The sequence below is a fragment of the Rhinoderma darwinii genome, chromosome 4, assembly GCF_050947455.1.
Source record: "Rhinoderma darwinii isolate aRhiDar2 chromosome 4, aRhiDar2.hap1, whole genome shotgun sequence".
NCBI lineage: Eukaryota > Metazoa > Chordata > Amphibia > Anura > Rhinodermatidae > Rhinoderma > Rhinoderma darwinii.
This window is the reverse complement of record NC_134690.1, coordinates 349115169-349129510: the sequence shown is the minus strand read 5'-3', so window position 1 is coordinate 349129510 and position 14342 is coordinate 349115169. Positions and strand designations below refer to the sequence as shown.

The 14342-nt window shown below is 37.8% G+C and overlaps 1 protein-coding gene across 2 annotated transcripts in view; it reads right to left on the bottom strand.

Moving 5' to 3' along the window:
- The window catches only part of ACSS1 (acyl-CoA synthetase short chain family member 1), a 94052-nt gene that overhangs the window by 41729 nt on the left and 37981 nt on the right, over window positions 1-14342 (bottom strand). For both annotated transcript variants that reach the window (XM_075862931.1, XM_075862932.1), the window contains exons 4-8: window positions 12124-12323; window positions 8421-8596; window positions 7028-7180; window positions 6773-6920; window positions 3868-4005 (exon numbers count right to left, since the gene is read on the bottom strand). In XM_075862931.1, the coding sequence (XP_075719046.1) occupies window positions 3868-4005; window positions 6773-6920; window positions 7028-7180; window positions 8421-8596; window positions 12124-12323 (815 nt within the window). The remainder of the gene's footprint in view (window positions 1-3867; window positions 4006-6772; window positions 6921-7027; window positions 7181-8420; window positions 8597-12123; window positions 12324-14342) is intronic.

The window sequence follows — 14342 nt, the reverse complement described above, 5'->3', positions numbered from 1 at the left end:
TAATTAACCAACAGCGGAATTTTCTTTCTTTTTCTTTCAATAAAAAAATCCATTGCTTTTTACAACTTACAGACTTAAAAAAAAGGGACGTCATTACTGTGATTCATAAAAAAAATTATACTTTTTTATTGACTCTTGTCAACAATTAGGGGACTTAACGGAGATTTTCCGGAATCAGAAATTATCACCATAGGGCCAATTTGCTCGACCACAGTGATAATAGGTGTCGATGGGTGATAATTTATGATTCTGGGAAAACTCCTTTAAGTTATTCTGTATGACCTTCAGATATGTCAAAAACCTCTTTCTGTACATTCTATATATTTTGAGTTTACTATGTAAACACATCTGTAAGCAATATAGTCCTTTGTGTAGCAGTATCAGAAATCTTCATATGTGGAAAAATACAATACCAAAGATAATCTGTCATATGACAACAGAATAAGCCTGTACACACGGGTTAATTATTGTTACAATTTGCTAGTCTTAGTCATTGTAGCAATAATTGGCCATTGTGAAGGTAGAAAATCAACGCTTTACAATAAAAATGATTGTTTTTCCTTCATCTTCATTGATCGTGCTGACTTACATTGGGGATTGTTGCCTTGGGTCTTGTCTGGTGACGCTCAATAGGGCCAAGCCAACAAGAGCCAAGCACTAGATTGTGAAGATCATACCGATGAATACGTCCATCAGATCCTTGGTCCCAATTTTCTAAACCACTTGGTTGGGTGGTGGTTTGTAAAATCATGGTGTGTAAAGGAGCCTTATGGAAGCCTATACTTCCATGTCATGACATTAGTGCATGTTCAGAGATAAAAGAATGCAAAAGTCTGACCCCTAGACTTGTAAGTGATCTGTTTTTGTCTTTGCACACTAGAAACTGTATTAACAGTGTACCAAAAGACCAAAAGGTGCAAACAGGCAAATTTACTAAACAATTTACGCAGTAAACTTTGATCGACACTCGTCAAATTTGCCAAAAATTTGAAAAGTAACAATTAAAGCTGGTGTAGTCTTCAATAAGAGGAAGTTTAGGCCAAAATTATTAAGTAAACTCAGGGAAAAAGGCATAAATCTACATCTGGTAATAGAAGGCCTGTCAGAGTTAAAAATGCACCAAATTTATTAAGAGACCTGCACCTTATAATAAATTTAGTGCAAATCATGCCATCTTCCTCCTGGACTTAGGCTGGCATAAGAAACACCAGTCTTAGTAAATTTGGGCCTTTATCTCTAGACCAGCACCAGTAATAGGAATTAGTGCGTCGTGGAAAACATGAAAACTTTGCAAAGTGATTCATTTATGTTGATTGAAAACATTTTGATGTTTCCAAAGTAATTTTGATTGACTAGATTAAAATTAACGGTTACATGTCTTTAAAAATACATGAATTTCAATCCTTTTTATATTTTTACTCTACAGGAAGACACCAATTAAAAAGCTTTGACCCTGTTTTCACTGGTGCCATGCCTTCTGTGGTTAAAGGATCAATGATCATTTTGTAATGGGTCTCAACAGATTTATTAACTTATAATGGATCAATCAGGTTTCTCATTTGATGGTAACTTGATGTAATAGAACCATTACACCAATGAGAAGAGAGATCCAAGAAAAAGAGACTGGAAGCAGCACTCAGTAAAAAAATGTGAATTTATTCACCCAACACAGCAACGTTTCACTTCCTCCATGGAAGCATTTTCAAGCAATGAATGAAAACCACACATTGACATATATAGACAGAGCCACAGCCCAATTAACAGGTGTAATGAATCGTAGTAGTTATACAATGTATCAAAAAATACGATATATTATAAAAGTGTAGCAAAAAGTATAGTGCAGAAACATATGAGTCAATCACTGACATTTAGATGTAGATAATCACAACTGTATTAAGTGACATGTATGTGCATATAATAGTGAAAACATATTAATTACAGATTAATCAACAATCACAGTATGATACACAGAAGCTGGCACTCACCAATCTAGGTAAACAAGGGGGCAATAGGGAACTGGTCCTCAAACAACGGGAGGTTCAATGGATTCATAAACTTAACTCCCTTCATCCCAATGGTCTTAACATGGATTATCCTTTGAATGTATTCAAACGCTGATTGTATGTGTACAGTTAGAATTTTTGGATGTGGTTAAATTTTTGGATGTCTGTCCTTCTCTTTTTAGGGCATTTGTTTGATGTACTTTTGTGGACCCTGGGGTTCTCTTGCCTGATGGTACCATTCATTATTTAGTTGTTACTGTGAAAATTTTTATATTTTTGATGTATGGAATAGGAGTAATTATATTATAAATTGATTTTAATGTGTTTACTAATTTGATTCTCTTTTGTCTTGTAGATTGAAGACTTTGAGATGTTGAGATTAACACTGAAGGACACTTACCAACTGGTATTAGGAAGGCTACTTTTATATGTTTTGTACTTTATTCTGCCTACGAGAATGTTCAAGAGTTTCAAGAAAGGTCTCTACTGTGTAGAAGATGCTACAGCGCTGACCTGCACGGATGATATATATTGTGTACCAGAATTAATAGGGGGGTAGTTGATAGGGGAATAAGCTCTTTTTTTCTCATAACTTGAAACACGAAGTAACCTAAAATGTATCCGGGATGAGGATCTGACATATTTGCATGTCGAGATTCTTCATATGACGGTATTCCCTTGATTGATTCATTTGGGGGATACCTTGTCTTTTGGGTTTTAATAAAACTTCATTGTGATGTTATTTACTATCTTTATCTACCTACATTCTTACCACATATTTTGTGAATACTGATGTGATATATATCTCTCCGTGCAGGGTTCTTTTTCAGCCATTGCTGCGCATACATCCCGAGAATGGTATCGCATTACTGGCAAGTTTTCCAGTTTTCACTATGGCGTGGCTAAAGCGTTTTATCGCATTGCGCCTGCGCGGGACTGCGGCCCCTCTATGATGTTGTAATCAGACTGCGATGTACAGGGTCATAGTGCTTTGTTTTGCACGTGTTGGCAGCAGCCAATAGACGGTGTGAGTTGGGGCAAGCGCAATATGGCGATTATGGCGCCGGAATTCTTTTTCCTTTTTCTTTTTTCTTTTTTTTTTTTTTTTTTCACTGACTTCTCGTGGACAGATGGTCCTTGTTTACCTAGATTGGTGAGTGCCAGCTTCTGTGTATCATACTGTGATTGTTGATTAATCTGTAATTAATATGTTTTCACTATTATATGCACATACATGTCACTTAATACAGTTGTGATTATCTACATCTAAATGTCAGTGATTGACTCATATGTTTCTGCACTATACTTTTTGCTACACTTTTATAATATATCGTATTTTTTGATACATTGTATAACTACTACGATTCATTACACCTGTTAATTGGGCTGTGGCTCTGTCTATATATGTCAATGTGTGGTTTTCATTCATTGCTTGAAAATGCTTCCATGGAGGAAGTGAAACGTTGCTGTGTTGGGTGAATAAATTCACATTTTTTTACTGAGTGCTGCTTCCAGTCTCTTTTTCTTGGATATATGCATGAGGAGCTCGTCACTCCTTGATATTTTGAAGCTAGCACCAACCGTTTCTGGCTATTGACACAGTGCTGCTCCTATGTTTGGATCTTCTATATAATGAGAAGAGAGACTTATACAGTTTCCGTTTTCTACATTTTGCGAGTTGTTTATGATCATGTCCTACACATCCATTATTTTTCACTGTTCTGTTACATTAAGAAAAAAAAAATTTAAATGCAAAAAATCTAATTTCTGATTGGTACTGTACCCCCCTCTCAGTCATCTTTTCTGTAAGAAAAAAAAAGTTTTATTCAGACATGTTGGTATCAGACGGGTACTATTCACCTACCAGAGCCCAGCATTTTCAAAGACGACCTATCATATTTCTTTACCCACTCCTCTCCATATTTGAGTAGCAGACGTATAGCAGTCGGTGCACCGTAAAACTGATTAATCTTCAACCTTTCCACCGTCTCCCAATAGCGACCTAAGCAACATCAACAACATTCTTTATGGAAAAGGTTATTAAAATCATCTACATCGTACAATTTTTCCAAAACATTTCAGCTCACTTGTAAATTTGATTCTTTCACCTTAAAGCATCATATAGTAATATATATATATATATATATATATATATATATATATATATATATATATATATATATATATATATATAGTAAATATAATGAATAACAAATTGTATTCTCAAGAATTTTCTTTTAAAAATATTGAATCATTGAACTAGACCACTGAAATGGCAACTACCCACTCTAACGAATTTTGCCTTAAACAAGTTACAAAGTCGATGGGGGGAATTTATTAAGACTGGCGTTTCATACACCAGTCTTAATAAACTGAAAAATCGGAGTAAACGCTATCACATTTTTTTAAGAGGCAAAAGGCTCTTAATAAATGTGTCACACCTTTCAGCCGGGCGCTCCTCTCCTCCTTCGTCACTCCGGGGGCCACTCATGCAAGGACCTGATGCCGAGCAGAGTCATGACCTTATATGCGGTGCAGAACTTCAACGTCCTGATGCTACTCGGCAGAGGAGACTAGAACTGCTGAGGCAATTATTATTATTATTTTTTTAATTTATTCTGTGTGAACTCACTGTTACGTACAATAAGGCTGGGTGATATAAAATCTTCTGACACAATAACAATATTGAATTATATATCACAATAATGAGATAGAGATTATATATACAGTGTGTGTATGTATATATGTATATATATATATATATATATATATATATATATATATATACATACACACACATACACACAAACACAGTGAAAGTGGTATATACACATAGCTTCCCTGATACTGTATAAATTACAAGGGCAGCACTATATACTACATTACTAATGAATAGTTCAGGTAGAATTTGTTAGAATATTAAAGGGTTGTCCCATTAGAACAACCTCTCGCCATAAGTCCCATTAGGATATGTGGACATGATAGACATCCCTCTTTTAGCCAGGGGAGAGTTGCTATAAACAGCTCTCAAAGTCACTGTGGGAGAAATCAAGGTCCGATTCTGGAGGACTCCACACAGTCATGTACTACATGGTTGCCCATTCATTGGAATAAGCGCCATTATGTGACATGTGTGGCCACCTTCAGCAGATTAACCTTCTGCGACCAACTAAACTGCCAGGCCGGCTACATTCTAAAAGGGAGTTGGCAAGTTGGGACCCACTTCTATCAGACATTTCAGTTCAGAAAAACCAACGTAGCTTTCGGCATTTTGTTTGTAAGACAGGTGCTAAAATGCAGGCGTATTATGAGTGAAACTGGCCTTACTAAATTCCAAACAGTGAAATTCAATCAATCATGTGTACATCAATCATTTGAGGTAGAAGAGTACAGAACTAATACATTTGTGAAATAACTATTAAGGGCTGTATTGTTTGTGCATTGTAACTCTTTGATATAAGATATTGCAGTAGGTGAAGTGCTATGGACAATGATAGGTAATATGTTGTGACATCATGATGAACTGTGCCAAATAATTAATTCAGATGTACTATTATACATCTGATAAACTAAACTCTGCTTCATCTGACAACCTTAGAGCTATCCTTGATTTTTTTTTATACTGGTACCTTGCTATACATTTTAGGTATTTCTATATCCCGTGACTCCTCGATAAACATTCACGCTCAGATCAACCAGAAAACCCTGGTACTGCTTATCTCTCAGGGGAACAAAAGATAGATCATGTTACTATCCAACATGCCTGATACTTGTTGGCTACCCCAATGCATATTAGAGTTTAAGTTATTGTTTAATTAAGACAACCTCTGTCCATATGCCCCTTGAGTACCCCCCTCCTCGTATGAACCAAAATAAAGAGCCGCTCCCATTCTGGCGAATAAGACAACGCCTTTAAGATGGACAAATTAGATAATTGTCTGTGGATCCCATGGATTTCGTCAGGATCCTCCGACAATTATCGGCCAGCTTAACTCTGTTACATCTTTAGCATATTGAAACGAATGATAGACAAAATGAGCAGATGGGTGCATCGCCTGAACAATTTGTCTCTCCATCTATGCAGAACTCAATAGGGAAGACAGAGGCTAAAGGTGGAGAAAACAGTTGACTATTTACTCTAGTTATCATATTAACACTGAACACTATTGAAGTTAAATGTGTATATTTTATTGCAACCACCCTTTAAACCGGAGTCTAATTCTAAATGATATTACCGCACTGATATTTAATTATGTTATGGAATTTTGCTAATATATGCCATAACATTCTGATTGGTGGGATTATGACATCCAGAAACATCCACTGATCCTAAAAACTAAGGGACAGATGTCCCTTCAGAAGCTACGGTTTCCGTTTGCCTTTCCGTTGAGGGGTTCCCCCGAGGGAAAGCTCAGACGGAACCCCTGAACGGAAACAAAACGCTGATGTGAACAGGCCCTAAAGACGACCACATGCATTGTGCCATTATGATTGAACTAAATGTTTTTATCCAGAAACGATCCTGTCACTTCACCAAAGAGATGAATGGCCACTTACATCAATGAATATACTATTGCTTATCTTACAGATTACATGATGCCACATTATCTGATGTTATTGGTGGAGGCACAAGTCACTACAGATATTAAGTTTACTTAAAGTAATAAACTGACATTGCTAACGTGTTTATGAATTAAAATAGTGGAGTATTATATAATGTAAACTAAATAACAGAAGCAAATATTTTTTAATAACCCCAATCTCTTCACCTGGATCTGGATATGTTGGAGTGCTCTCAAACAGGACAGTGGTGGCTCCATTGGAGAGTGGTCCATAGACAACATAGCTATGCCCAGTAATCCAGCCAATGTCAGCAACACATCCAAACACATCGCCTTGTTTGTAGTCAAATACATACTGACAAGAAAATAGACATTAGCGATATTAAACCACATGTCATATCACAGTATTAAACAAAGCAGATAAGAATATCATCAATGGTGCGCATCCAAATATACACTTACCTTGTGTGTTAGGGAAGCGTACAGCAAATACCCAGCTTGTGTGTGCACAATTCCCTTTGGCTTTCCAGTGCTACCAGATGTATACAGCAAAAACAACATGTCCTCACTGTCCATAGTTTCGGGAGGGCACACTGGTTCTGCTCTGGCCATTTCCTGCCAAGAAATGTACAAACTGAGATCTGTGAAGTTTCAAACTTGGTGCTTCAATACAGAACAAAGTATCTATGCCTGGGTTTAGATACATTTTTTACTTTTCCATTTAAGAGTACTGCCTTATGGAAACATTCCCCATGAAATACTGTAATAATTCTGGAGCATTTTTCAAGAATTCTGTGTTGTGTCGTTCCTCTGTTATCCCTCATGGAAATGTATGAAGAAATTGACAAGTGGGTATTACCATTCACCTTTAGAATAGGATGTGTACTTATGCATTCTGGAGAGTGTCATAGTGTGTAGGGACATACCTCATTGACAAGGGGAATGTTAACACTCTTGTCAATTTATTTATACATTTCCAGTAGGAATAACAGAGGAGCATAACATTGAGTTTTAAGAAACAATGCTCCAAAATTTTTATTTTATAGGGATACAAGTATTTACTAGAACAGACATGTCAGGAAAGCACTTTAAAAGGCCCAACATGTTTCTTTTTGATAATATTTACAAAAAGTATTTTTAAAATATATATTTTGATTATATTCACTCTGCAGAGTTTATTTCCACTAAGTAATTATAACCAAAATATGCATAATAATTAAACAGCACTCTGATAAAACCAAACATTAGTAATATTACATTATAGCTAACCAATATATATGGGACAAGGTACTCCCTACTGTAAATGGAAGAGTATTAACAGTCACCAAGGTATTTTGTGACAATGTAAAAACATGTGGCCACAGAACTGAATATACTGCCTGGCCTAAATTGTTTGAAGGCCACACGCAGACTTTGACCTGCAAAGGCAGACTCTTGTCCCATTTTATGTATAAGGGCTCATGCACATGACCGTAGTGATGTGAACGGCCCGAGACCTGCGGCTCGGACGGCCACGAAGTGTCATCTGCGGGCCACCCACAAATCACGGGACGTGCACATGGCCGAGTGCATTCATTTCAATGAGCCCCGAACAATGCACGGACCATGGAAACCATGGTCGTCTGCATGGGCCCATAGAAATGAATGGGACCGCAATTCACCCGTAGATTTGCGGGTGAATTGTGGCCGCAAAAACACGTTCGTGTGCATGGGGCCTTATGTTCTCCTTGTATCCTTGTATGGTCGGCAGTAGCCTCCAATACATATTAATATGAATTCTTCAATTCATATTATTTCTTGATGCACAAACACACGTGCGTCATATTACATAGTAGTGCACATGTATAAGACGTACTTCTTCCAGAGGTATGTCAAGATTACCCATGTGGACTTTGCTGTCCGTCCTCTGAGCAACAAAGACATGTTTGATTGTTGGACAGCTCTTGACAGCTTCATCCACAGTCTTCTTGAGCTCTGTCACACGTCCACCCCTCAGTCCTTGGTTGAAAGTGATGACAGCTTTGCAGCTAGCTATTGAAATAATGTGGAGGTGAGTATTATTATCTAGATTATGTACTAAATATAAAAAAAAATTGGAAAACATTTCCTCTCTTGTGGACATTACCCAAAGTATTATGAGACTGAGATCATCTTACTTCTGATAACCTTCCTAACAAATTAAACTTGACTGTACAGTTTATAAAAGTTTTTTTATATTAATATTTTTATTATTATTAATAATAATTATTATCATTATTAATATTATTATTACGAAGTATATAATTGATAAGAAAATCTTCCTGAATGATGTACCACTGGCCTGTTCTTAAGACATTGCCAAGAATTCTGCAGTCAGTAAAAACATAGATAAAGAGTAATTGATTGATTCCTGTGGTTGAGAAAAGCTTTTCACTCTTACCAGTGAATCATGCATTTGCATTGCCCTTGCTTTAACACTTGTGGAGGGCTAAAGCAGACCATTAAAATAAGAAAAAAGTTGGTCAATTCCATAGAAATTGGTGGATTTGGACGACTATCTAATGTGTATGAGTGCCTCTTGACTCTCCACCGACAGCAGATGGGATGTCAAGGAAAAGAGGGATCTATTGGATAATATTGGATTTTAACATACCTGATCCTTTGCTCCCTCAGAAGCTAAACTAATTGGTGACGGAGTCTGTTTTCCCAGTGTAAAATATGTTCAAAGTGCTACAAAGTACAATGGAAGCCATTGATAAAAATTACAATGAAGGAAAATGGTGCAAAAACTTTTATGGCTGTGTTTTCACAAGTTTACAACTTAAGGTGGTTTTGCACAGGCGATTGAGCGCCTATAATAACAAGTCGATCAGCGCCCTTTTGCTCTATTTACATGAAGCAATGATTGCGGCTATATGGGGACGCGTGGGGCTATATGGGGACGTGTGGGGCTATATGGGGACGTATGATCCTTAATGCGATTCTTCGGTCCCCATATGGTTTGCATAATGTCGGCAGCACATCCCCTGCTTACACAGGGAGATGTGCTACCGACAAACGATAATTTTTATGACAATATAAAAAATCCAATCAGTCGACGAATGACTGATAGCTGCCTTGTTTACACAGGCCAATGATCAGGAACGAGTATTTATACGTGCACTCGTTCGTCCGATCATCAGCCCGTGTAAAAGGACCTTTACAGACATGCTATATAGATAAATAAAATGTATAGATGAAAGATAAATAGCGCAGTTGCCCACAGCAACTAATGAAGTTACTTCTTTCATTTGACAATGGCTTAGGAAATTTAGATCTGTAGTTTGATGGTACAGATGTACCTTGACTGTGATAACTAGCTGCAGCGTGATTTCACACAACAAAAGCCATTGAAAAGACATTGGAAAAGTCAAGACAAAGGATCTTGGCACTGTGTATTTAAAGAGACTCTGTCACCACATTATAAGTGCCCTGTCTCCTAGATAAGGAGATCGGCGCTATAATGTAGGTGACAGCATTGCTTTTTATTTAAAAAAACGATCTGTTTTCACCACTTTATTAGCGATTTTAGATTTATGCTAATGAGTTGCTTAATGCCCAAGCGGGCGTGTTTTCACTTTAGACCAAGTGGGCGTGGTACAGAGGAGTGTATGACGCTGACCAATAAGCATCATGCACTCCTCTCCATTCATTTGGTCAGCGCATAGGGATCCTGCTAGATCACTATGTGCTGTCTTATACTAACACATTAATGATACTGAAGTGTTTAGACAGTGAATAGACATTCCACGGGATGTCTATTCACAATCTCTGCACTTCGTCACTCTGTCTGTGGTAGTTACAGCAGAGGAAGCGTAATCTCATTGTAACCTGTCATCTACAGCGTAATCTGGCGAGATTACGCTTCCTCTGCTGTAACTACGAAAGAAACAGTAATGAAGTGCAGAGATTGTGAATAGACATCCCGTGGAATGTCTATTCACTGTCTAAACACTTCAGTATTGTTAATGTGTTAGTATAAGACAGCACATAGCAATCTAAAAGGATCCCTATGCGCTGCCTAAATGAATGGAGAGGAGTGCAAGACGCTGATTGGTCAGCGTCATACACTCCTCTGTACAACGCCCACTTGGTCTAAAGTAAAAACACGCCCACTTGGGCATTAAGCGACTCATTAGCATAAATCTAAAATCGCTAATAAAGTGGTGAAAATAGATTGTTTTTTTTAAATAAAATTCACTGCTGTCACCTACATTATAGCGCACATCTCCATATGTAGGAGATAGGGCACTTATAATGTGGTGACAGAGCCTCTTTAATGCGTTAAAAGTCAAGGTAAAGACGGCTACATCTGTAGCTTTTATACATGAGGAGGCCTGGTATGAGTTGCAAGTGGCAGAGTAGATGTAACTGTCTCATTGACTTGAATTACTTTGCAATGATATGATATGATATGATGACAGAACAAATTCATGAACCTAAATAGAACTATGACTAACTGGCCATGAACTTGAGAAACCATAGATAGGACAGGAAAGTGGACACCGTCATATTAACAGTACAGAATCTATAAATCAAATTCATTCATATTTCCCTAAGAAACCTGCAGCAGCTTAGCTCTATCTAATGCATGTCTTGGCCTGCTGTCAGGCATTTTCATTAAAAAGTAATATTTTACTGTCAAAACATTCAATTTGTTCTAAAAAACCGAAACATGAAAAAAATCGAACAGAGACAACAACATACCTGTTTATTATTACAATCTTTTAAGTAATCTTCACGTTATCTTGAAGTCTAATTGAATGCCCTACTACAAGCATGATGGTAATTTTCAGCATTCAGAAAGTTTTAAGTTGGCCATGGACATAAAAAATTGTCAGCCCAATGATCTTTAGGAAAACAATTACATATTCTCCATTAAAGAGCAAGTTAATTCTAAGGAGCAGGGAAAGTTGAGCATCTGGTGCTGGACATCAGAGAGACAATTGAACTGAAGTGTATAAAATTGAATTTGTATGATCTGTCCGCGAGCGGGATTCAGCCCGGTTCCACTAATCTAAAAATTACAAATCTCAGCGAAACGTACTATTCCTACGGAGATAGTATAGCGCTATTCCTATGGGCACTTTATGGCACTATTCCTATGACCACTCTCTGTGCGGTACTATTACTAAGGGCACTGTATGATGATATTTATCTCTGCACTGCACAGCTCTTTTTAATGAGGTAATACTATATAAATAGGAACAGGTCTAGTTATAGACACGTGACCTATAATTATAAGGATGTTATATGGCAAATTTATAGAATTTACCATTTTGCACAAAAAATATTTGTTGGGCGTTCCCAATGATGTATGGTATATTTGGAAATGTATAGGATATTGGCCTCTACATGCAAAAAAATATATTAATTTGTGGTCCTGTTACTATATGGTGTGTTTGGAATATTATTTTTGTATTGGAATACAATGAATTTACTAATGGCAGGTTCTGGTTGACCAACTAGACATTAAATTTGAGTGAATCCCATCAACAAAATTCTAATGTCTAGAAGTAAAATAAATACTTACTACTTACCATCATTAATACGTCCAGCCAAGGATTCAGCACTGAAACCAGCAAAGACAACTGTGTGAATGGCTCCGATCCTTGCACAAGCCAACATGGATGCCACAGCCAGGGGTGAAACAGGCATGTAGATGGCCACTCTGTCGCCTTTTTTTACTCCATACTTTTTCAGTGTGTTGGCAATTCGGCATGTGGTATCAAGAAGCTCCCTGTAGAGGAATGTATACAGGTTACATTAACTCTAAAAAGCCCTAGTTGAACCTTTTTTCCATGTAACATCTATTTTATAAACTTAGTAATGGACTAAGTAAATAAGTTTAATTAGATAATTTACATATGTTATGTTAAGATGAATGAAATAGAGGGGGTCCCCCACTTGAAACCCTCACTATTAGTCAGTGAGCATTTACAAAGAGCGCCTCTCCCTTTGGAGGATCCAGAGTGGATAAGCATCACATGTACAGCCCATTGCAGTGTAGGAGAAATGGACACTAGTTTGCAGCGTCCCCCGAGCTAACAGCTGATTGGCACATTGTCAGGGGACCAACAGGATCAATAGGTTTGGGATACCTTTTCAGGGGTATTTGAGATATCTGGGCTGAGTGAATATGAGAGTATCTGAGCTGCAGTGTTTCTGTTCTTCTGTTGTTTTGTTTTCTTTGAATTATATCGCCAAAATATTGCTTTATACTATATGAATGACTATAGACCATTCAGACGTAAAATTAAAACCACTTTCCCATTCGTCCAAACAGCTCTCACCACTTAAGGCATGCACTCCACCAGATCTCTAAAGGTGCCCTGTGGTATCTGGCACCAAAACATTAGCAGCAGATCATTTAAGTCCTGTAAGTTGCAAAGACTTGTTTTTCCATCACATCCCACAGATGTTCTATTGGTTTGAGATCTGGGGAATTTGGAGGCCTAGACAACACCTTGAACTCTTTGTCATGTTCCTCAAACTATTCCGGAACAATTTCTGCAGTGTGGCAGGGCACATTATCCTACTGAACGAAGCCACTGCCATTATGGAAGAACGTGGCCATGAAGAACTATACTTAGTCTGCAACAATGTTAAGGTAAGTGGTACATGTCAAAGTAACATCCACATGAATGCCAGGACCCAAGGTTTACCAGCAGAACATTACCCAGCCTCTGCCGGCTCTCCTTTTTCGACTAGTGCATCCTGATGCTATCTCTTCCCCAAGTAAGCAACGCAATGCGCCCTGCCATCCACGTGATGTAAAAGACGAAGTTATTCATTAGACCAGGCCACCTACTTCCATTGCTCCATAGTCCAGTTCCGATGCTCACATGCCCATTTTAGGCGTTTTTGCCAGTGAACAGGGGTCAGCATGGGCACTGTGACTAGTCTGCAGCTACACACCCCCAGATGCAGCAAGCCTCACAGTTTGTTCTGACACCTTTCTATCATAGCCAGCATTAACTTTTTCGCAATTTGAGCTACAGTGGCTCCTCCGTGAGATGGGACCAGATGGGCTAGCATTCACTCCTCACAAATATCAATGAGCCGTGGGCGCTTATGACCCTGTCACCAGTTTACAGTTTGTCCAATCTTGGATTGCTTTTGGCAGGTACTAGCCACTGTATACCAGGAACAACACACAAAATCTGCTCTTTTGGAGATGCATCACAATTTGGCCCTGGTCAGACCCACGCGTATTGCCGGACTACCTGGGGTCCTTTGATTGTTAAAGAGCTATAGCCTTTATTCACCCCTCTCTTTGATGGTTGTATATTATTGCACATATGTATGTATATTGAATATTTTCTTTATTTTGTCCTGTTTTAGGGTTTTTTCTTCTTGCATTGCTTCGAGATAATAGTGATCGTCCTATGGCCTGATCAGGGACCAGGACTTGGGTCCAGCACATGGTGGATTTTTAAATGCTTTTAAAACTTGTCTGTTTCTTTTGTATTTTGTAATGTTGTAATAAAATAACTTTCATTCAGTGAAGTCTGATATAGGTGTTCCCTTGCCTTGTGCATTTTTCACACGATTACAAATAAGACAGCACCATATAGTGACGTTACCTATGCTTAAAAGATAATGTTGGGCACAAAGTAGAAAGAACATTATATTTCAGTGCTGCATAAAGCATTAAAAAAAATCTGGTTACCCATAAAATACTGAATATTACATTTCAGACTTTATCAAGCAGAACTGTGCACAAGGCCAACGTCTCTGCTCCCTAATGTCCTAATGC